This window comes from Corvus kubaryi, unplaced genomic scaffold (genome assembly GCF_017639235.1).
Source record: "Corvus kubaryi isolate FWS band 111438036 unplaced genomic scaffold, C.kubaryi_AGA036_p1.0 135, whole genome shotgun sequence".
NCBI lineage: Eukaryota > Metazoa > Chordata > Aves > Passeriformes > Corvidae > Corvus > Corvus kubaryi.
The window spans coordinates 5,211,797-5,234,355 of record NW_024580669.1 but is presented as its reverse complement, the minus strand read 5'-3'; the positions used below and the strand labels follow the sequence as shown (position 1 = coordinate 5,234,355).

General features: G+C 44.1%; 1 protein-coding gene across 9 annotated transcripts in view; it reads left to right on the top strand.

Annotated features, from left to right (window-relative positions):
* FRMD4A (FERM domain containing 4A) overlaps window positions 1-22,559 on the top strand; it is a 359,132-nt gene that overhangs the window by 274,544 nt on the left and 62,029 nt on the right. For all 9 annotated transcript variants that reach the window (XM_042053262.1, XM_042053270.1, XM_042053280.1 and 6 more), the window contains 4 exons: window positions 7,078-7,162; window positions 11,520-11,576; window positions 14,035-14,057; window positions 21,644-21,727. In XM_042053262.1, coding sequence (XP_041909196.1) covers window positions 7,078-7,162; window positions 11,520-11,576; window positions 14,035-14,057; window positions 21,644-21,727 — 249 coding nt within the window. The remainder of the gene's footprint in view (window positions 1-7,077; window positions 7,163-11,519; window positions 11,577-14,034; window positions 14,058-21,643; window positions 21,728-22,559) is intronic.

Sequence of the window (22,559 nt, the reverse complement as noted above, 5' to 3'; positions counted from 1 at the left end):
TTCAGCACCTTGGGATGCTCCATCGACATTCTCATGGCTAGCTGTCTCTTCCCAGATCTCCTTCCAGCTGCGCTGTCTCCCTCACCCACTGCCAGTACCAGTACTGAGCCAGAAACTCCCTGTACCAGGGAATTCGTGCTGCATATTAGGGGAGACAAAGAGCCATCTCCTGCTTACATTATAGCTCTATGTCTCCATGCACTGCTGTGGGATGCTGTAGAAACAATAGCAAAAAACCAGAATATTAAACCCACATAATCAACCCAGTCCAACCAAGCTGCTTTCAGGGGCTCCTGTAAGCTGCTCTGTCTATAAAGTCTGTGCCATAGCCCAGATCTCTTTGCACAGCATGTTTTTTGCTGGTTGGTGTGCACCAGCTGTGTGTATGCTAAGCGGGAAGATCCCAAAAGCCGGCAGCCCTGCAAACCCCCACCTCCCAGCCAGCCGCAGTGTATAAATACAGCCGCTCAGACCTTGTTTGTGCTGGAAGACAAGGCTCCCTGCAGACAATTTATTGCAGCCTTCCCAGGGTGGCCCCCTGCTCTGTTCAGCCGGGGGAAGGTGTAATAAATTGCCTGTGGGGAGGCTGTGCTCCTCAGAATCTCTTTAGAGATATGAGAAACTTCTGTCCAGTCGGAAGATTTACTTGTGTGAAAACCGACCTTTGCTTGAGGAAGGGAACTAATGGGGCTCTGCTACTTAGCACACAGCTCTGAGCTAAGCTATCCATTACACACACATCTTAATAGCAGTCTGGCTCTTGAGTCCCATAACATCATTTCTGTTTTCTGCTTAACTAGGAATATATTTGTATAAGTGAGCTGTGTTGAGAGAAGGGGCTAAGTTGTTTTTCCTCTCCATTCAGCCACCCGAGGGGGCAGAAAAAGTGGCATTCTGAAAATTTGTTGGTTTGGGCCACATTTTGAATGTGTTGATGTTGGCAGCATTGTCTTGTCTACTTTTGGGAAGTGCTTAGACTGCATGATAGGTACCATGAAGAAATGATGGATGCTGTCAGTGTAGGATTTGTACCTAATTTGGATCAAGATGCGATAGCTGTGTCAGTGCCTACACACGGATTCTCTGACTGGGTCAAAGTCATGCAGACATTGTTTTCACTGCAATGTGTGTGTTCGCACCTTACACCAGTGGGTGTGATGTGCTGCCATCAGTGCAGCAACAGGAAGGTGCACTATGAGGGGTCCCATCATCGTGGCATTGATCAAAGGCTGAGTCAGTGAGTAAGTGATCCTCATGCCAGCTTTGACACACAAATCATACCTTCATGTGCTGCTGACAACACATGGAACAACTGGAGGGATTTCTAGTCCTAAAATGGTCCAAAATCCTTATATAAACGATGTTCTGAGAGATGATGTTATGTAATACAGTGCACCCAGAGAGTTACCTCCACTAGCCAAGATGTGACTCTTGGCAATGACCAAAGAGCAGGAAAGGGCTGTGCTGATGCTCAGGAGATTGAGGGGCAAATTCCCCTGGTGACTGAGGGAAAAGTGGAGGAAGGCAGTGTGCTGCTGCGATATGGTCACTGCTCTCACATCAGACTTGGAACAGATAATCACACCACTCCAAGCCAAGAGGAGCTGCAACAGCTTTTGTACAAAAATTGACACATCTTTTTGTACAAAGATGCACTTCTTTTGCAAGCCAAGCTAAGCTCCAGGGGACATTGCAGTGGTGGAGCAATTTACAGACTATGTTGAGCTGGGTTGCTCCTTTTATAGCTTGGGCTGGCCAGGTTCCCCATGTGGGGAGGGGGCAGAGGACTCACTATACTCAGGTCAGTGCCTTTGCTTGATGCTGTAACCAAATATGAGGGAGGAATGTACCTTCTCTACCACATTGATTCCTCCCCTTCTCTACATTGATACTGGAGCACTTTGTAGCTTGCAAAGACTCCCAGGATATACAGCCTGGAAGAGATGAAGAGAGTTGGTCTCTATATATTCCGAAGCAGACCCCTAAGTGTTTTGTACATGGAGAAGATGAGGTGTAGGAATGAGCAAATATCCCCAAAGCGCATGGTTTTCCAGGGATTCAATAGGCCAAGATCTTAGAAACACTGGGAAAAATGGATTGACAGTAGGTAACGATGCAGGCAACTTCATAGTGTAGCGCAGCTGGTGAGAAAGAGAGAGGGCACAGGCTTGGGTTAAATAATATCCACAGCTTTTTATTTTGTTAGCTGCAATTCCCTGTATTTCTGGAATCAAATTCACCTCCAGTTTTACGGCTTCCCTTGCAATGAGGTAAAAGTTGACACACATCTCTCTTGCTGCCTCCTGTCCCCTGCATACCGATCCCAGGTGCTGGAGAAGGTGGGCACAGCACAGACACAGGGGACAAGACATGGAATCCAAAGCAAAATGAATGCAGAAGGGGCGGTAAATGGAGCTTTTTTAGCTGATTTTCATTCCTCACTGATCACTTAACAGGCCAGCTATTTAGCATGAGCATTGTCTGCTTTTAAGTGTCAGCAAATAAAAGTGTGCACCCGTGACTATTAGCAAACAGGGCTGGAACATAAAAGGAGCTGTGCAGCCTGTGCCACTCAGAATACTCATTTAGCATGAGACACTGGACATAATGACATCTGCATTTAAATCCATTATACCAACGCATGCGATTTTTCTTTTGCCAGTTAGCAAATGGCCTCATATTTTTCAAATTATCCTCTGAGGTTCTGAATGACATAGTGAGGGATAATGAGCCAGACCCCAGGATGGATGAGGCAGAAAAGGGGTGTTCTCCTTTACCCATTGCTTTGTAATAACAAAATAAGGGGTAGTCCATCGACAGGGTCACTGCACTCTGCTGACAGCTCTGTCCTGCATCCCAACCAGATCAGAGTTAGCCAGCTGGGAAAGATGCGGATAGAAGTCTTGTGGACTAGGTGGCTCCCACCAGCCTCAAACTTCACAAGAAGGAGGATGATATCACTGCCCCGGGAAAGACAGACACCTGAAGTAGACAAGACATCCATTTGCTGTGGTCATGTTTTGAACTACCATTGTGTTGAAGACCACAGTGAAATATTTTTACCGTTTGGCAGGTTCTGCTTGGAAGTAAACACATGGACTTGTGCTCTCAAATGCTGTGACAGTCTATCTGCCCAGTCAGCAACTCAGCTGCTGAGAGCCTGGTCCCTGCTCGGTGATAGATGGCCAAGTTCAGGCTGACAGGATATGTCTAGGGCTGAGTGTGAGAGGCAATGCTAAACATTTTGTATTCGACAGTTTCTTTTGGTGTATGGAGATCAGGAGTGCTGCTCATTTTTTCTCTCACTGTTCATACAAGCACCCCACCAGCTCAGGTGCTTGGCAGTCCTGAGTTCTTCTGTTCCCACTGCAAGGATAGAACACTAGTGTTCAAACACCTTCCCAACACTGCTAAATTTGCCCATCTGCACACACACACTTGGGTTCACAGATGAGACCAGCAGCAGCAGTCAGGGATTCTCCATCTCCTGACAAACCATTAACCAAACTGGTGAGTCCAAGACCCAGTTGGGCATTTCTCTGAGCCATGAGTCGGAGGTGAGTGGGCCTGTATATAATGCAAGGGAAAAATTGTGCTAGTACCAGTTTCCCCTCACCCAACAATCAGGAGTTTCCACAAGCACCACTGTGAGCCCGTGCTTGGCTGGTTATGATGGGAATTGCCATTCATCACAGCATGAGGGGGCTGAGCTGTCTCAGAGAATGTTGTCAGTTAACCAACACTTAATAGAGAGCAATCTGATCAGTATGAGACGTCCTCACAGCTAAAAAGCATTAAACGTTTGAGGCAGCAGCTTCTGAAGTCTTCCAAGACACCTTCTGCAGTACTCGTTATTTTTTCTCTGCTGCTGAGAGGGAGCAGCCAAGATAGGCACTTTGTGTTCATTACCCAGCATAATATTCACTGGTCTATTTAATTAATGCTTAGAAAATGTATTTGATGAATTACAAGTTACTGGGGGTGGGGAGGCAGGAGGAATGCAGAAATAGATGAACATTGGCTGATCTTTTAAATTTTCTCTAAAATTATTCCTTTGGTTTTTACACTCACCAAGTCTCATGGGGTGTTCTCCCTTCCTGTAGACAGCTAATTTCTCACAGGCACAGTTGCTGGCTATCAAGGAACCTCTTGTAGGAGCTGCTGGAGGCAAAACTATTTGCTGAGTGTATTGCAAAAGATGCAGGTAGTGGAGCAGAGTTCTTGGACACATTGCCTGTTTCTCTGTCCAACCTATCCATTATATCCTGGACACATCAGCTTCACACCACATGAGGAATGCTGCTCTCTGAGGAGTCCTCAACAGAAATCTGAGAACTGCCTCTCAAAACTGATGATCTTGAAACACGCCTTGAAAGGCTTCTAAGCTTAACAGGCAAAACAGACAGAGGGAGGCAGAGGAGGGAAGGGTATTTTCTAAGCACGGCACAACAGCCCAAGCAGCTAAATGATTTTATGAAGGTCACAAAGGAAACCTGTGTCTGAGTTGGGAACTTAACCCAGATTTTTGTGCTTGGTTCATTGCCTTAGCAGCTGGATGCCCCTGCCTGCCTCCTTAGTCACTGACAGGTGTCATTGTGAAGTGTGGTTTCCTTCACTGTGCTTGTAAAAGATGGAAACAGGAGATTTGACAGAAATTTGTCATCAGTGCAAAAAAAAAAGGTCTTTCCCTTCCCTTTTTGTTGTTACAGCACCAACTGTGAATTCAGGGTAGTCTACTCCAGGTCGGGTTTTCTGAGCTTGCTACACAGAAAATCCCACAAGAGTTCCCTTTGCAAGTCTGTTTTCTTTTAAGTAGCACCAATCTCCTGGTGCACGTTTCACATTTGTCTGGGTGCGTGTGTGAGACCCAGTAGCTCCCCAGCTCACTCTCCGCTGAGGAGATCATTTGAGAATTGGGTTTTCTTTGTGAGATGAAGTACCATGTTCAGGCTCTGTGCTCCCAGAGACTTAATTTTGTACAGAAAACGATCTATGTCCATGCGGAAAGCCTTGGGAAAGCTCCCTGTAGCCTTAAGAAATGCAATATTGCCCTCTAGTGATGATGAGAACAGTCTCGTTTGATCTGGTGAAACAAAAAGCTTTTTGGCTAACCTCCACTGGAATTCAAAATGGAAAAAAATGTTCCTGTTTTCTTCTGACCTTGGAATAAGAAAACCTACCATCATAACTTGGAGACCATTGGTAGTAGTGGTAAGAAGAGAAGGTTGTTCAAGAACCACAGAATGTGTAAAATTACCATTATTCTCCATGAATTCAGCAGATGGGAAGCCAGCTTCACTCAGAGAGCAGATCTAGTAAGAAGATCTTTTAATGCATCATTTTTTACATTCCTAAAGCCAAGTATATTTTTATTTTAAAAAAGGAGAAGGAAAAAAAAAAAAAAAGGAGGCCATTTTGAGAACAAGAGGTGAAACACTGAAAACCAGAAAAAAATAAGAAAAAGTTTAATCTTTTTGTGCTTCATCATCACTACATTCAAATGTTTTGGGGTTTTGAGGGTTTGATTGGTTGTTGGTGTTTTCTTGGGTTTTTTAAAATTTTATTTTATTCAGGTTTTATTTTTATTTCTCTTCTGAAGGGGTAGAAGGAAGGGTAATAGAGATAGGAGCCCTTCAGCAGATGAACAAAATGTTTCTCTTACTCTAGTAAGCAGGGAGTTGGTTCTGCCTGTCAAGAAATAAAGTGTTTTGAAGAGCCTTCAGAAGACACTTAGGAGCACTACAAAGCTTCGACCTTTGCCCCTAAGAAGGTTACATTTAAGGCCCTGGACTCTGCAAATAGCTGGGTGTGGACAATCCCTTCCATACTTGTGTGAAACCTCAGGAGGGTCCCAGACAGCAGGGTCAGGGAGTGGGGTTTCTCTGTAACTGGACCCCACATGTCAACCCAGATTTCTAAGGAATTCGGTTTTTAAAAGTCCCTGATGCAGACATCATTTGCCTGGCACCTTCCCTATTCTAATTGTTTCTGACAAGGTACGATAGCACTGGAATTTATGTAAGGAACATTGCTGTCACTGCACTGCAACTTAAAGATCACTACAAAACAGCATCAGCAGAGAGATCTATTTATTTTTCCTTACCTAAAACACTAAGTAAATGCAAAATTCACCTTTATCATCTAGGCTTTCTGTGTTACTACAGGAACACACAACATGCCTGTATGGAATTATCAGTCATTAACACTGACAGTATCCTGAGCATTTTTTCACAAAAAAGATCACAGGACAGAATTAAGGGCAGGAGGCAATTCTCACAAAGCTCTTGCAGAGTTCATTGCCAAAACATCAGACCTTCAGAGCAGGCAGGACATGGAGTACTGAATAAATTCATACATATCATGGGCTTTCAACATAATTGCAAATATTTGGGGCAATCAGTCAATGCAAATGAGTGGGTTTTTCTGACACGGAGGGTTTGAGCTTTCTCCTGATTTCCTAGAAGTCACTTCAGCTCAAAAAAATTATATCATGATCATTCCCTGTCATCCCTAGCACTGTTATTCATGGTACTGGTAAACTGTGCAAGGTTAGTAACTACTGCCTTACTGTGATGCCATAGATATAATATGTAAAGAACCCTTTATAAAATTTGCTTTATGCAGAGCTGAAGGGCACAGGGAAGGGAGCCAGAAATGCATTTCTGTAGATGAATATTTTACAAGATGGAGGTTAACAGCCCAGAAATGGTTGTGATGGGTAAAGGAGTGATGAAGAAAGGCTGATGGTGAAAATGTGATGGCGATCAAAGGTGAAGCTTACAAGAAAACAGGATAAAGGTTTATTTTAAGTCTAAAAACAAAACAAAGGATTATTTAGAACCTAAATCACCCACTTGATGATCCAGTTCCTTTGGTATGGGTGGGGTGGTGGTGACTGATCATGTCCTGGAGTGTGCACGAGCCTCCTTCACCACCTCAGTCTGCTATAAGCGAAGAAAGTTCATTTTTAGTACACTCATCATGACTCCATTGACCACATTTTTCATTTAGTAAGTGCATTTCCATGTTTTGTCCTAGTTCCCTCTTGTATCTAACCCCTCTTTCTTTCCCTTTCAGGTTCTACATTGAAAGCATCTCCTATCTGAAGGACAATGCCACCATCGAGCTGTTTTTCTTGAACGCCAAGTCCTGCATCTACAAGGTGAGGACTTAGAGAGGTCTGGGTGGCACCGGAGTGGGCTGAGACACCTGGATCTGCATTTCCTGCCCCAAAATTTACACTGGTCACACCTGGACTTCCAGATACAACCTTCTCCTCTTCCTCCTCTCACATTCCTGCACTCCTGTCTCCAGCTGCCCCCACACTTGGCAGCAGCTTTCCTGTCAGAGAGTGGTTCTGAGGTAAAACAGCCCTGGAAGTAACTCTTGTGGCTGGCAGGAGGCAATCTGCACTGCTAAAATTATAAACGGGCTTGTATTTAGAAGGAAATGTCCGGTTTTGGGCTGAAAACGCGCTCTGGGCCGAGTGGCTGTCGTGAGGGTTTCCCGCCCGCAGAGGGCGGCAGTGTGGCGCGGGCGCCATCTTCGGGAACGGGGGAGCGGTGTGTGTGAGGGGGGAGAGTGGGAAAGATGGAATGTCCTCAGTTGGAAGGGACCCGCAAGGATCGTCGAGTCCAGCTCTTGGCTCTGCACACATAAACCCCGAGAATCCCACCATGTGCCTGAGAGTGTTGTCCAAACGCATATTGAACTCTGTCGGGCTCAGTGCTGTGAGCACTTCCCTGGGGAGCCTGTTCCAGTGTCCAACCACCCTGCAGGTGAAGAACCTTCTCCTGATATCCTACCTAAACCGCCCCTGTGTCAGTTTCATGTCATTCCCCCGGCATGTCACTGTTCACCAGAGAAGAGTTCAGTGCCTGTCCCTCCATTTCCCCTCCGGAGGATGTTGCAGATCACCATGAGGTCTCCCCTTAGCCTCTTCTCCAGGCTGAACAAGCCAAGTGACCTCAGGTTTGTGGGAATGGGTTTATGTGTGAGTGGGGTAAAGGTATCTGTGGATATGCACCAAAGATCACCTTGTACAGGAACAAGCCATGCACTGAGAAATGTTTTTGTATGAGAAATTGCCCTCCCGGGTACACTCCTGAAAGACCAGGCTGCTGTCCCTGGCACTGCAGCTCAGAGCAGCTCCTTGCAAGGTCCTCTCTGTGCCAGAGATAAGGGCATCCTGGCACAGCCTCAGCTTGGAGGAATGCCCACAGCAGAGCCATGAATCTGATCCCTCTCATGCCACAAGCCAGCTGTTCATGGAAAGATCCAGAAAATCAACCAGCCCCAGACCACACTGGGGTGGAGATTGGCAATGTGCAGACTCGGCCAGGTGGGCTGGATGTCTGGGACTGGGAGAGGTTTGTCAGCAGCTGGGATTCCCTGGGAGGATCCCTCCTACCTCCCTCTGTGCTGGCAGAGGCCATTCCTGTGACTCACCTCCATCTGCCAGAGAGGAAGTGGTAGGAAAAGACAGATGTAGTCAGGGAGCAATTGTTCCACCATCCCACAGCCCTCAGCACGTTTGTGACCTGCTAAGCCAAGTAGATTACACCAAATCTGTAGCATCACTTGACATCTGTATGTCCTAAAATGCAGGGACTAACTTTGTATCTTCTAAAATGCAGGGAAGAATCCAGAAAATTCCTTTTATTTTTTCAGTGCCGAGGAACGAGGCAGGGCTGCTGAGCTGAACTGTGCAGTGCTTTGCTCTCCGGCAAGGCTGCAATTAGATGTGCTTAGTCAGCCCTCTCCAGCAGCAAACTTAGTGAGCATCACGTTTTGGTTTCTGGCGAAAGTTCCTTTTTGAAGTACTGCCAGGAAAAGCTTACACTGTTGTTCTTTTTCTGGAGAAAGCTTAATAATAAGAAGAGAGGAACAAAAGAAAACAAAGTCCCTAGGTTGGTCTATTTTAGTCTGACCTTTCCTGAAACCATTACTTTGCACATTCAAGCTGTGTCTCTATCCAAAAATAGTCCTGCTGAAGCCCCAATCTCCCATGCAGATCCTTCTCCATTTGACTTCCAGCCACTGTAAGCCATGCTGTGCCATTAAAAAAGGCACTGAATTTGAAAGTTGGGTGCAAAGTGTCTGCTAAGACTCAGGGCAAGCACCCAGCCTGGCGGATTCCCCTTAATGTAGAGTTGTGGGGAACTCGGTGTCTAAGCACAGCCAGTGCTTGTCATTCCTGTAGCTAGCACGTGATGTCGCATGCTGCCAAACCTTGAGAGCGTCCTTGTTGAAGCAAAAGTTTCCTTGTTGGACTTCCCATGGGTACCTCCAGCCCTGACTCCCCTGCAGCCCAGAAAGACCATATGTATATGAAATAAGTGTAGTTTCTAACACTGTGCTAGCACCCTCAGACCTTCTTCTGTTGATTGTCCAGACACATACCCTCAAGCATCCCTTTGCACAGGGCTGCTCAAGGTGGGAAAGAATAAAACTGAGGCCTCATTTGGGGCAGCTGGTCACTGGGTTGCCAGCTGACCTTGTGTTGGGCTCTGTGCTCCTCTGGCTGTGCCCACCACCCACACTCACCAACCCTGTTGAGTAGTGAGGCATCTGTGAACCCACACACCCAAACCCTTGCACAGCACCACAAGAAGACACTGGTGCACAGAAAGGCCAAGCCACATTTGTACTACCAAAGCAGACAGGGCTTGGCATCAGGCACTGTCCCTTGATCAGACAGGCTGTTTAATTACCTGCACGTTCTGGCATGGGTTTTGGCCTGTGCCAACTAGCTCTGTCCCAGGCATTGCTTTGGCACTGATCAAGGATTCACACCTGTTCCCAGTAGGCAACACACTGATGGAAACCCCATCTGGGACTGGGGGAGGGAGGGTAAGTGTTTAGTTATGAGCTGTACTGCACCCCATGTACCCTTGGGGCCAGAGAACGGGCTCTGGCCTGCTTCACCTGCCAGTATAGACTTGCCATAGCATCAACACGTGGTTGCATGGGCTGGTTTGTCTGTGCCATGCCTGGTGCTTCCAGACAGGAGGAAGACCAGGTGCTCTGGTTCTACTCTGCATTGCCCCTTGCTATGGGATGTGCCTGACAGCCCCAGCCCGGCCCTGCCTGCAGCTGAATCAGCCTCTTGCACCAGCCGCTTCTCTTGGCACAGGCTCGTCGTCAGTGCAGGTGCCTGCGTGACTCAGGCAGTTCAGCTGAGACGGGAAAGGCGTGTTTATCACCCCTAGCAGAGCTGCTCTTCACTCCCCAAGGAGTTGTTATGAAAGAGGCGAACTTATTTTATAAAGCTGGCACTAGTGAAAGCCAAGGACACCTGGATCTTATCCTGTGTTTTGCTCCCTTTGTTTTTGATTTTGCCAGAGACAAGCCAATGCAGCAATTGTGGCTTGTAAATGAGGTGTGGCCATGACTTGGCTGGAGCATGGATCACAGCAGTGATCTATATTTAGATCACTCATTTCTTGCCAGATGAAGTAAAATATTAAAAACAGCAGCTTAAATAAATACAACAGAAAAACCACCACAGGAATGAGCTGAACAATGACCCAGTTTACTGGGCCATGTCCATAGGAGACAATGTAGGAGTTCTAGTTGCAGAATAGAGAACTAAGCAGTATCTCAGTAAAAGCCCACTAGCTTCCCCAGCAGAGACCAGAGAGTCAGGAATAGCACACTCGGCCTCCAGAGTAATGATCGTGCCTCCCATTTCAAGTATCTTTTATGCTTGGACTGCATACATTCAGACAGAGCAGTGCCTGGACCCCTTGGGTCTGTAAATGCTGTCTCAGGCACAGCAGAAGAATCCTGAGAGGATCTTTTGGGACCATCAGTGTCCTACATGTGACCATGTTGTCTAAGTAGAACTCTCGAAGATTGATTTCATCAGTGGCAGGATCCTATAAAATGGAGCAGGGAAGATCTACCAAAACACTTGCTGTCAAAGTTCATTCTCAAACCAGCCCCAGTGCTCTTGGGGATGAAAAGGCCAAAACCAGAGCTCAAATCCTACAAGAGCAAATGTGGTTCATTTTCCTGTGAGTTTACCTTTTGCAGGGGCCAGAGGAGCCTAGGGGGGGCTTTGACACCACCTCAGTGTGTCAAAGACAAATTCTCATTCCTTCCTTCTGTGAGTCAAGGACAAGGCTGTGTTCCCTTGAAGCATGGTCACATCTCGGGGCAAAAAATATCTATATCCTAGACTGCCTTTCACTAAATCACACATGAAAATAAAATTTACCCTCATCCTTCCCCTTCCACCTGCCTTCTCCTCACTCCTCCCCCGGGAATCCCTTCATGCCACATCCAGTTATGCTTCATTAACCAACGCATTACATCAAATATTTGGCTTTGTCCATACCTGAGTGGGCAGGTTCTCTCCTCCTTTTGTCTTCAGGAGCACAGGGAATACTTTGAAGCCTAGCCAAGGGAGAAAACTGGCACTGCATGCCTCACCATGCAGTAGTCAGGAGGAGATGTATGTCCTTCTTACAGTAGCTCAACTTTCTTTTTCTTTCTTGTTTTCTTCACCTTTCAAGGAACTCATTGAGGTTGACAGTGAAGTGGTGTTTGAACTGGCTGCATACATCTTGCAGGTAAGCACCCGCCTTCTCTCACTTGGTGCTTCCTCATGCTGCATTAAATCTTTTGATTTTCCAAATCCATAATGGCTCTATGGAAGTGTAGGGGTTCCCCCCAGTTGCAGGAAAAAGATGTCTTTGCACAGTTTTCATTGTTTCTGCCAAAATGGGTACAGAAGGCTCTCAAACTAGACCTCCCCACTCAGGGAGCAGATACTACTGCTCAATATTTTGCATGCAGAAAAGTGTTATGTTTGCACCAGCACAGATATCCAAGACTCTGGGGTATGATGTACAGCCAAAGAAAATCTAAGTAATGAATGCAAATTCCTAGGTGAAATCCATATGCAATGGGTTTTTCCACCAGTGACTTTACTTGCATTTGTTTTCCCAATGGGGCTTGGTCATCTGATGAGCTACATAAGTTTCTACACATGCAACTGTCTGTATTCTCCAACATGGGCAGAATGGTTTAAAGACTTTCTGAAATGGTGTCTTTCAGAGTTCCACTCTTCAGGAAGAGGGAAAAGGGTCAAAAGGCAAATGACCAAGAAGTGTTTGGTAAATGTCAGGTTCCCAGAAAGGAACCTTTTCAGGGTAACGGAGCTGGATTTTGTGAAAGTTCTCTTTTTGGAAGCATGACTGTGGGAGCAGATCAGACATAATTGTCACATGATCCTTGTTCCCCTCTCTTACTGTCTAGTTTTAATTTTTTTCCCATCAGCCATGAAGCTATGAGGAGCCATGCAAGCAAACAAACCAGCTCATCAGACTGCACTAATAAATAACAATGCGCTGCACTTCTAGAGCACTTGCCATGTTAAAGAAGCAATTAATGTGTAGGGATTTGAACCTTCATTAAAATCATTTTATGTAACAAAAATGGGAGCGAGAGAGTCAGGATGGAGGACTCAATTAGCAGCACATTATAGAAATCACGTATTGGCTGTTGGGGGAATACACATCAAACAACGGGCTCATTGTGAGGAGCAGCAGTGGGGTTATGAATCTATTGTCTGCTCATCCTAGTGAATAACTTAGTGCTTAGTAATTGTACAGCCAGACCCAGAGCTGCCACTGTAACTCTTGTTGCTGGGATTGTTTCTTGCCACAAACACAGGATGTTACGCTTATTCCTGTAGTAGTTTGATGTGTAACTTAAGTCAAAACAAGCCACACCTTTGCTGGCTGTAACCAGAAACTACTACAACCTGTGTTTGTGACAGGATCCAAGCAAAACAAAAGGGATAATACTGCATTTTGTTCTTCTCACTGCAGCATTTAGGTCAAAGCACTGAATTATGAAGAATGTACCCTACAAAATTGTTTTTTAAATTCAGTATGCTCACACCCATGCAGGCCAGGGCATATCCTTTGTGCTTTGCTCTGTGTTGAACCATAATCATTACATGCTCAAGGACTCCTTCCTATGAACCAGAGAAGTGCTTGTCTGGCCTTCAGTTCACTCAGAGGGAAATGGAAAGATAGTAGAGGTCTGTCAGAACTCAAGTGATTTAGTCTGCAGCCCTATTTCAAATTGTTTTATTACCAGAACAAATTAAAGTACCACCAGAGCTCTGAACTTTACCCCTGCCTCAGGACTGAAACACCACTGGACGTGGGCTGGCAGGTTTTGCGGGTAGATTAATGGATGTAAAGACAAAAAACCTGAATACAAAGCCCAGTCCTTTTGGCAGTGGAAACTCCCTCATTCACAAATTACATTCTTGCACAGTGCTTTCTGTGTAGCTGGTGGTAAATGAGGTGCTTTAGCATGAATCATATGAAAGGCATATTGTCTATGGAAAAAGAAAAATGCAAAATGTATGCTAAATCTGTTGCGGAGGGCACTCACCAGATTTTGGGGGTTCTCCAGCTATGCAATAAGACTGATCTAACTACTGTAGTGGAACATTATCCAACCCTTTAACATTGGGCTGTGATGGTAATAAATATAAGTATCTAAGTGTACAAGTAAGGACAACCCCAGACACCCAGCAAGGAGTTAGAGAAACCTGTGTCTTGCATCCCCTTGAAAGCTGACAGTGAGCAAGCTTTTTGAAAGTCTACGTACTAGAAAATGGTCAGAATACTTGTAAAAAAGGCAGGTGAGTTGCAGTCTCAGAGTCTGCAAAGCCACTGAGTCTTCAGAGATCTTCTAGTAATGTAGCATCCACATTGACCCAAAATTTCTTATTTACTGGCATTATTTCCTGTAGCATCTTAGGTATTCACAGCAGAATGAAGAATCATCTGGCCCTGTGTTAGATCCTTTGTATGTTAATCTGCCCAACTCACTGTATCATGGCACTTGACATTAGATACCGGTTCCAAAAAATACATGAGGAATCAATTACAACAGGAAATTGCTGCTAAATGAATTTTGCAAATGGAAAATCTTGAACAGCCTTTTCTTCTCTTTTTCTTGCTATTTTTAATTATATATTTTTAATTTTTCTTCCTTGTTTTACAGGAGGCAAAGGGAGATTTTTCAAGGTAGGCGAATTTAAAAAGTTTTTGCCATTCTGTGCTGCGAGAATAAATCTGATAAAATTCCTGTATGAGACATGCAACTCAGTTGTAGCCATGTAGTAAGAGGATTGCCTGTGTTAGCACGGCATCTATGTGTGCATGGCTAACACAGACACGGTATTTCCTGACAGCATTTCTTCACCAAACACAACCTTTGACCAGAGCATGCCTTGCGAACAATCATTGTTTGTGATTTTGTTGTTGACAAATCCCATTATGTGGTCATGAAGTTCAGGAAATAGACTAGTCTTCAGAAGGAAATTGCTAAGGAAATTACTCTAAAATCACTGTTATATCACAGATCCTGCCAGAAGCAACATTAAAATTCCATCACTAATTGATATTTCAGTTTGAATTTGGACACTTCTCAAAATCAAATTCAGTAATTGGTTTTGTTGAACTTCCTCTATCCCTTGAGCCAAATCTTCAGACTTACCGTAAGAAATTCAAAGAGGTGACTGTACTTGGTGTTTCGGAAGACTGTTAATTAAATGCCGAAAAATTTTCTTTAAGTAGACAGCGTCTGTGATTTACGCATTAGTAGTAACCAAAGGTCGGGTGTTGTTTGATGTCTCATGTGAGAAACATGAAAGTTCTTAATGTGAAGCTCAGGAGAACTGACTATGCTAAAAATTTCATATACTCCATATATTACTTTTGCTGACCTGAATGTGAGTCCAGCTGGAGGACCACAATATCCATTAAAGTTAGTTTCAGAGAAGAAAAGAAGTGGGCAGTGGGATTGAATTGTCAGGTGAGCCTAAAGAGTTGTCTTAATTTTGTCAGCATTGGAATACAATGAGAGATGACCGTAATGATAGGAGGCTGTGAAGAACAGGCAGGTTCCACTTTCTGGTGGACTGAAACTTCCAGCTAGCTAAAATTGAGACAAATCAGTGAAAAGGAACTGCATTGTAGATATTTCCTGCCCATTGTGGAATCTGAGATGACATAAGGTAACCCTTGCTAAAAGGAAGTTTAAGGTCTGCGTTATCATTTCTCAAAACCTTAATAAACTTGCAGACTCCTGACGTGCATCTGACCACAGAAACATAAACCCAGTCTTGCTTCATTTTTCAGTTCTGTCCGATTTGGAATAACTCGGCTATCAGCACTGTTTATTTAGGGAGTACTGGAGTGCATGTGGCTCTGACTTTTCAGTCTGGTTTTCAGTGCACTGCCAAGTGCTCAGTCCAGAAGAGCTGTGCCAAGCAAAGTGTTGGCATTCCAACCTGTGATAAACCAGTGGTTCTGTTAAGAAGAGCAGTATTTGTGTCCCAGAATGTCTTGGATGTGGTGAAAAGACACTCGGAAAGTGTATGTTCAGACTGTGAAACATAGAACAGAAAGGAATCAGATAGCTAGGAGTAGTAGGACTGAAAGCATTTTATCTTCGAGTATCCATTTCCAGACCAGAAATGGAAACAGCTGGTGGAAAGTATCCACCTGCTAAAAATTGTGTGATGTCCCTTGTAAAAAGGATGGTTGAGTTTATCACAGCATGTTTCTCTAGGTCACAGGGGAATGAAGAATCTTCTCTGAGGGCACAGAAGACACCCCAAGCCATGGCGTTAACTGCTCCCACCATGGCAGTGTGGGTGTCGTCACCAGGCCTATTAAAACAGCTCTGAGTTCTTTCACCAGTGGATCACAGTGGTTTGAAGTGGAAGGGGGATTCCTTACATCCAAGTCAGGCAGAGAAGGGGTGTCATAATAACAACTTAAGGGCACTGCCAGGGATATTAATCTATAAATGGACTTGGGTGACAAAGCAATCTGCCATCCTAGGGGAGATTGAAGCCTGTCCTTGGAAGAAGGTAGAAGAATGCCGCCCTGATCCTCTGTGGTCTAGAAGACTTGGCATCTCCTGGGATGTCTGTCCAGAAGTTCCCATCTAATGTGCACTGACATAGGTTTATGTGCTGGGTGAGATCCAGGTGCTACTGAAGTCAACATGAGGTCATTGCGGTCAAGATTTTTGCCTGTTGAGATTTGTGGTTATCATATCAGCAGTGTAAAATCTGTCAGGCAAATCAAGCCTTGGGCCAGCCAGAGGAACTGCAGATGAAGGCAAATGTTCTGACTTCTCTTAGGGATAAAGTTAGCTTCAGTGTCTGAAGCTAGTTGATGTTGAACTACTGTTTAAAGTAGAAGTGGCTACTCTTTGAAATGGAGAAGCTTTGCAGTTGTGATTGTCTCACTGCTGAGATTTAAAGATTATACATTGTGCATGGCAGCATATGTTGTGTGAAGGCTGAACTCTTGAACTCCTTTGTTTTTGAAGAAATAATTTAATTCTAAAGGGTTACATGCTTGGAACGCAGACTGCAGCTTTCCCACACCTGTCCTGTCTACTCCCACCAACAGATTTATAGCCTGTGAGACTACAAGTTCCTCTCTGGCCCCAATCCAAAAAAGTGCATAAGCACTGGCTCATTTGTAGTGATGGGAGAATTGCTGTTCCCCATGGGAGCCTTCCTATGAGTCACTGCCGATCACCTCAGGTGCTGGGATAGTCAAACTGTCACAGTTCCAGCTGCGTGTTGGCACCTGCCTGTGGTGGCCAGAGTGTGATTACCTCCAAACCCCACTGCAGCCAGATGGAGGATCTGCAGCTGGTGCAGGACTCCTGAATGCAGTTGCAAGTCTGCTATTTGGGCCTTGTGGGAACTCAAAAAACAGAATCAGTCTTACAAACTAACAGTCAGCTTTGTATCTCTGTGAGCTGATACATCCTCAGTGGCAGCAGCTCCCACTGCTGCTTTTGAGGAAATTATCCCATACCTCAGAATAATCACTGTGCTCAGAGTACTCCTTTTTTCTTTCCCCAAAAGCAGCTCATGTGTCATTTCAAACAATCCTTTGGTAGGGCGTTATCGTGTGTGAGTCTGTTATCACTGATTCTTGCCACCTCGGGCATCACAGTGATTCCCAGGTTTTCCTAAGCCTGCGGAACAGTCTGAGTCACCCTCACCTGTCTTGAAGTAAAATGCCCCTGACAGATCAGTTTAGCAGCTATAGTAAGCAATTATTTTAAGACCTTTTCCCTTTCTAATGTGTGTTTCTTTTCAAAAACAAGCTCATCAGAAACCCTGAGTTCATGAACCTGTTTAGATCAACTAAGTATTTCTTAATGTTTGCTGTAAGTAGTCTCATCGACCTCTTAGAGATTCAGGCAGAATGGGGTTTAAAATAAAAAGCTTTTCTTTTTAAGAAGTTCCTAGTCCTCTGCACTAAAGAAGGGCATTTTCACATTACTGAAGAGAATGCCCAAATGCTTCAGCTGACAAGACTTAAATAGGTTTACTTTTAGTCTGGGACATACCATTGAATTTTGGACAATCAGGTATCCCTGTTCAGCTGATTTTCAAGTTGAACAGACCTTAAGATTGGATCTGTGCTTTTCCATATTAGCTGCAAACATTTTGACTTCAAAGGCACAGAATCACACGTATAAAGCTCCTGAACTAGTACCCTGCAGACAAATCTAAAGGCTATTAGCTCAAGCTAATCTTGTTTCTAGTTGAGAGCTGAGTCATGCTTGGTTGGCAGAGCATGGGTAGGACAAATTTCAATTCCTTAGATGGACACAAATCCTACAGGTGTGACTCTCTTTAGGCCTACATAGAGGAATTACCAAGGCTGCCCTGGCTAGGGTGGAAATACAGCATATTGCTAAAATAATTGAGATTTTTTTTTCCCCCTAACTTAATCCTGCCATGTTTAGAGTACAGTCCCAAAATCTCTGGGAAACTCACACCAGCTTTGTTTTTAAATGTTCATAATCCAGTTCTTCAGCCTTAAACAGCTTGTATGCCAAAGCAGAAAGAAATAACATATACTGATCATTTGTCCCTCAGTTTGTGGATGGGAAAGAAACACCTCTGAGTAAAACAAAATCCTGAACAGCTGCAGCTATTCCCTCATTGCTAGATTTCTTCCAGTTAAACAATATGAGACATTTCGAGTGAACTCCAAGTATCTCCCAGCAATATATGAAAGAATAACAAGGGAGGAAAGCTAACGGCCAGTTTCCTGCTAGGCAGAATTTCACAATAATTTCAGCGTTTGGGCAGATGGTAATCTAGCATAGTTTCAGGCTTACTTTTCTTTCTGTGTAACCAAGTGACATTTAACCAATTAGAATGTATTAAAGGGTTACAAAACCCAAGCTGTATTCTTTCAGCCTGATGGTGAAGATCCTAAACACTGTATTTCGAAAAGTACCATCTAATCTGAGAATCTCAGACTCTGCATTTCCTCTTGCAGTTCTACAGAATGAATTACCATGCTGAGAAGAGTTGGTAACTTTAACCTGCAGTTTTGTTTTGTTACTGATCATTGTTATTATACATGCTGGAAAATGTATTTCCTGAGACAACTGCATATGTAATCTTGCTCAAAATTATTGCAACTAGTTTGCAAGAACTTGTTTTTCACAAAATGTTTATGAAGTGGCTAGGCAGGCCTTTTTGCCCCCATATGTAGATAGAATACTGAGAGGTGGTGACTAACTTATTTGGACAAGACTCATTAAACAGGCAGTACCAGAACAAACCCAAGAAAAAGGAGTTCTGTTATCTAGGTCCATTGTTAGTCAACCTTACTTCTGCCTTTCTAACCAACTTTCAGGAACCCATGCAGATGGCTTTTCCAGTTCAGTTTTCATATTGTTATTCAGTCCTTTAAATATTATCATTTCCACCGTAGGAAAAAAGGAAATAAAGTGGTCTAGGGAACACAGAGAAAGTGTGTTTGGAGCCTTTTCCCTGCATATTAATAAATCTGTATCCTAAGCACCCTTCTGTGTATATCAGCCCTGGAGGCTGGACACTTCCAAATATAAAATAAATGCAGCACAAGTGACCGAATTAAACACTTTCTAAATACAGTAATAAAATAAACACCCTGAGATATTTCACTCGAAAGAGCATGAAAGGCAGAAAGTACAAAACTGCTTGTGATCCTGCTGGAAACATTTTAAAATTTGAGGGGTTCAGTGTTTTATAAGGAGCCAAGCGGAAAGTGACCTCATGGCCACTAGTTCAAATGCAGCCTGAGTCATTATTGTTTTCCATTTTTGATTTGACATCTTTTTGAGAGCCTAAATTAATTTGTCTTGGGATGAGTCTTGCCAGAAGGCTTAGTGAATATATGGACCATAGAATGAAATGCCTTTTTGTTCCTGGAAATTATTGCATGACATATATTTGGTGCTTTAAGGCTGTGAGGCACTACCCTTATGATATTTTCTAGGTGCTGAGCAGAAATGTTAATTCTGCCCAACATCACTAAGAATGTCTTTTTTTCTGATTCTTAAAAGACCTTATCACAGGGCGGGCAAACTTTGCTCCTCACTGACAGAAAAAACAGAGCTGACTGGTGTTAGTCCTTTCTTTTGTGGGAGCCATTACTGACTCAGAGTTTTTCCCAGACACTCAAGGATCGTTAGTCACCACTAATCTTGCCCTATTTGATAGATTTCTGGGCTCAGAAAGTCCCTGTTTGGAACTCACTCTGTGCTTTCCCAGAAAAGTTTTGGAAATCTCTCAACTTCCTTCTATGAGCAGCCAGCTTCAAAAAATCTTCATTTGAGGGCAGTTACTGCTGCTTCTGCTCTGATTGTCCCAAGTTCTGTTCTTCTTTCCCAGTTTCTTCAAAATTTCAAAAACCTCAGTAGGAGCTGAGTATGAACATGCTGTGGAGGAGAAAGCTCTGGGCAGACCTGGTAAACTCTAAAAAGCAACAACTTGTTTTCTAGGCAACAACTTGTGTCCTGTCAGTCACAGAACAGAGCATCCAGATCAGCAGATAACATGGAGCAGAGCAAATTCATGTTCAGACTTGTGCAGGTATTTACCTGCCATGGAAGAATAAATCTGAATCATTTTTGAGCATTTGCACTTAGAAAAGAAGAGCTCTCTGATGGCTGAATGACCATGGGATTTGAGCAGGAGTGGGTGTTCAAACACTGTATGTCAAAAGACTTTTGGCTTGGCATAGGAGGTGTTACAGAGTAGTTTTCCATGTGCTTGGCATGGCAGTGGTTGCCTCAGTTCTTGTGTGCTATTCAGCACATCTTCACTCTGCAAAATTTGAGCCTAATTGAGACTTGGGCATCTCTCATAGATTTCTCCTGACTAGAAGTTTGGTCCTGTTTTAAAACTACTTATTTGGAGGTCAAGAAAACTACCATAATAAATAATAGATGTCTGTAGACACGTCCAAAATGCCTGCTCCAGGATTTATGTCAGTGGTTTACCCTATGGCCCAACCTAGCAATTAACCTGCAGACTCCAATTAAGACAAACCCACCTAGGTCTCAGGCAGAGCCTGCTGCTGGCATGTGCAAATGGAGAAATGCTGTGGGAAGATTTTTACAACTGAAGAAGTATGACCTCTCTTCAAGCCACCATACAGACTGTCCCAGAGACAAAACTGAAACCCAGGCTCTGGGATGTCCAAGAGCTCCTCGAGTCTATAGCAGATGTTAGGATCTCTGGTCTACAGCCAGAGAGGTCAAGACTACCTATCTGACTGTCTACCAGCCCCACTGGAGAAGCCAGTGGGCTGGGAAATCTAGAGCTCTGGAAGAGGTATCCCTCTGTGCAGCTCCAGCACAGCCACACTTTTGGGTAGGATAAAGGGAAGGGTTTAAGAAGGCAGAAAAACTTGCTGGCAAGAAGTAAGCCGGTCAACATTAATTCTTTGGCACTCCTCTGTGTCCTGTCTGGCCCTCTTGGCTGTGTATTTCTACAATTTTAAAAATTAATAGCAGCACTGCCTTCCTTCCCAAGCCTTTGAGGCTTTTTTTTTTTTTTAATGTGCACACAATTCCTTGTGTGTTTAAAAGTGGGAAGGGAGGCATTTGGGGTTTGTAGGAGAAAATCCCACGGTTTCATTTCATCTGTGAGAATCTGCCTCCCATTTCATGAGCTCTCCCTGCTCTCTGCTGTGCAGTGATGCTGCTCCAGCTGGCCATTGTGGCCACTGGAGGCTGCAGGAAGAATGTTAGTGAGGTGGTTCCGTGGGAGGGTTTTGTGTAGCAGGACACAAATTCAAACTGGAGTCTTATCAGTGAAGATGTTATGCAAAGGACAGGTCACTGGGCAAGAGGTTAAGAATAACCTGTGATGCTAAGAAAGCAAATCATTACTTTTTGCAGCAGTTTGTAAAGCATTAAATAAAGGTGTATAATTGCAGCTGAAAGCATCACTTTCTCTTCCCCTTGTTTTTTTTTTTCCCTATATGAAAATGTCCATGGCACCCTGCTCAGTGACATGTGACATGGTGGCTTTTGTGTCCAGTCACTGGTAGGAAGTGCTTCAACATAACCATCTGGGAGAGTTTCTCTCCAATTTTGATAATAGAAGGAAAAGTTAACTGGGCTGCCATAAAACAAATAAAGAGAGGAGAAAAAGGAAACCCCAGTGCCTTTTGTTAAGAAGGAACAGATGTAGAGCCATAGCAGCCTGCCAGCTAGGTCAAGTAATATCAAATATTGTGGTTGTTTTCTTGTAGCCTGATCCTCCTTTTGAACTCTCTTTCAGCAATGAAGTTGTAAGGAATGAATTAAAGAAGCTGCCAGCCCTTCCAACACCAGCGCTGAAGGAGCATCCTTCCCTCGCTTACTGGTAATGTATCACCCTCTGCAGTGTCTTGTGCAGGACCTGGCTCTGGCAATGTGGTCTGAGAGTGGAAATGGGATGCAGAGATCCCTGTCTTCTGGCTCTAGGTCTGCCACTGGCTCATTGCATGAGTTAACACAAGTAGAGCTACCACCCTGGGCCTCAGTTTCCCCATCTGCCAAATGCCTGGCCAAAAATCCACTGTAAGTGTGCAAATGTCCTGATGAAATAAAAATGCCTAATGTGCCATTTACTTACCAGCATTTTCCATCTGTGAAAGAGTTTTCCCAGTTGGAAATGTCAATCTTTTGCACTGCCCTGTGTTGAGTCATTCAGTTCAATCTTGCAAGTCCTCTCTGTATGGCACAGCTGAACTCATCTCCTTTTGTATGAACTCAGTGATGTTTGGAGGTGGGTGCTTGTTTGCTGTCTTTATTGCACAGAAAAGTAAACCCAGGGTAGGAGCAGGGTCACACTTAGATTTTATATGCCACACACATAGATTCTTTTTGCCACCCTGCATATCCCTTTTATCTGTGCAAATAGAAAAGAATTTGGGGAAAGACTATTCATTAAAGGTGAGACACCTTCACTTCATTTTCTTCTTGTTGCTCTTTCATGTTTGCCTTTAAAGCTTTAGGCTGTAAGCCTGGGGGTTGGATTGAACTTCTTTATCTGCTACTCTTTTAATTTCTGCATTTTGGCAATCTGAGGATGGCAGGGGGAAACAAATCAGTTTGTAGGTTATGATCTCAGTTCTTCTCTTTGCCAAAAAGGTCAGCCACTTCTTGTAGCATGGCTACAGCAGTGAAATTAACTCTACCTAATGTCAAGTCAT